Consider the following 927-nt stretch of genomic DNA (forward strand, 5'->3'; position numbering starts at 1 on the left):
TAGCCCTCGACCAGGAGCGTGAGGATGTATAGGCCCGAGGCACAGTAGTCCCGCAGCCAGCGGTCCTGGCCCGGGGGCGCGCTCGCCTCCACCTGTGGGCCGGGAGCCCAGTGAGCCCCTCTCCTGACCCCCGCCCAGGGAAGGTCCCGCTCGGAGGCACCCCCGCCCCCCTTGGTGAGTCTGCAGCCCGGGGCCCACCCACCAGCTTCCAGGGCCGCAGGCAGAACTCCCAGATGGTGGCGTTGGCCCCACTCAGTGACGGCTTGGAGGTGAGGTTCAGGAAGTTGAAGGTGTAGTAGAAGTTGGAGAAAGCCTGTGGGGAAGGGCGATGTGCCCTTGTGGGTGGTGCCCAGGGGCAGGGGCCCAGGACGATCCGGATGCAGCCCTAACCCTCCCCACCCGGGGTCCCAGGCTCCCCAAGGGCGCCAGGGGTTGGGACCCTCAGCCTCCGGGAGGAAGCTGGGTCCCAAGGGCAGGCCGGGGGGCTCACGTAGAACTGGCCCTGCACGGGGGGCTGGTAGACCCCGGCGAAGGCACAGTCTTCTCGGCCGTCACAGCTGGAGAAATTGAAGAGCTTCCGGAGGGCCTCGACGCAGGCCCCGGGGTTCCCCGTGCCCTCCACGGTGAGGTTCTGGCTGAGGTCAGGGGGCGCTGCCGGGGCGCAGGGCGACTCATACAGGGACGCCAGGGCCAGCGTGCCCCGGTAGCCGCTGTGGTAGCAGGGGTGGCGGATCAGGAGGCCCGTGCTGGCCTGCGGGAGGACGGGTCCGCTCAGAGCCCCGGCCGGGCCGGCCCCCCGCCTGCCCCAGGACGCAAGCCCACCTGCACCAGCTCGGCCAGCAGCCTGCTCAGCGCCTGGTCGCGCCCGAAGCAGAGGTAGCTGTGGGTGTAGACGGTGGGGTCGGGCCCGTAGAGGCGGAAGGTGGC

General features: G+C 70.9%; 1 protein-coding gene across 1 annotated transcript; it reads right to left on the reverse strand.

The window, feature by feature from the left end:
* Nucleotides 1-5: 5 nt before the first annotated feature.
* Nucleotides 6-924, reverse strand: LOC104984360 (ectonucleoside triphosphate diphosphohydrolase 8; the record flags this gene model as incomplete). The annotated part of the gene is made up of 4 exons (XM_010834073.1): nt 6-92; nt 203-313; nt 491-751; nt 823-924. Coding segments are annotated over 4 exons (561 nt in total), but the record flags the coding sequence as incomplete, so codon positions are not given.
* Nucleotides 925-927: the final 3 nt, after the last annotated feature.

Source organism: Bison bison, unplaced genomic scaffold (genome assembly GCF_000754665.1).
Source record: "Bison bison bison isolate TAMUID 2011002044 unplaced genomic scaffold, Bison_UMD1.0 scf7180017464092, whole genome shotgun sequence".
Classification (NCBI taxonomy): Eukaryota; Metazoa; Chordata; class Mammalia; order Artiodactyla; family Bovidae; genus Bison; species Bison bison.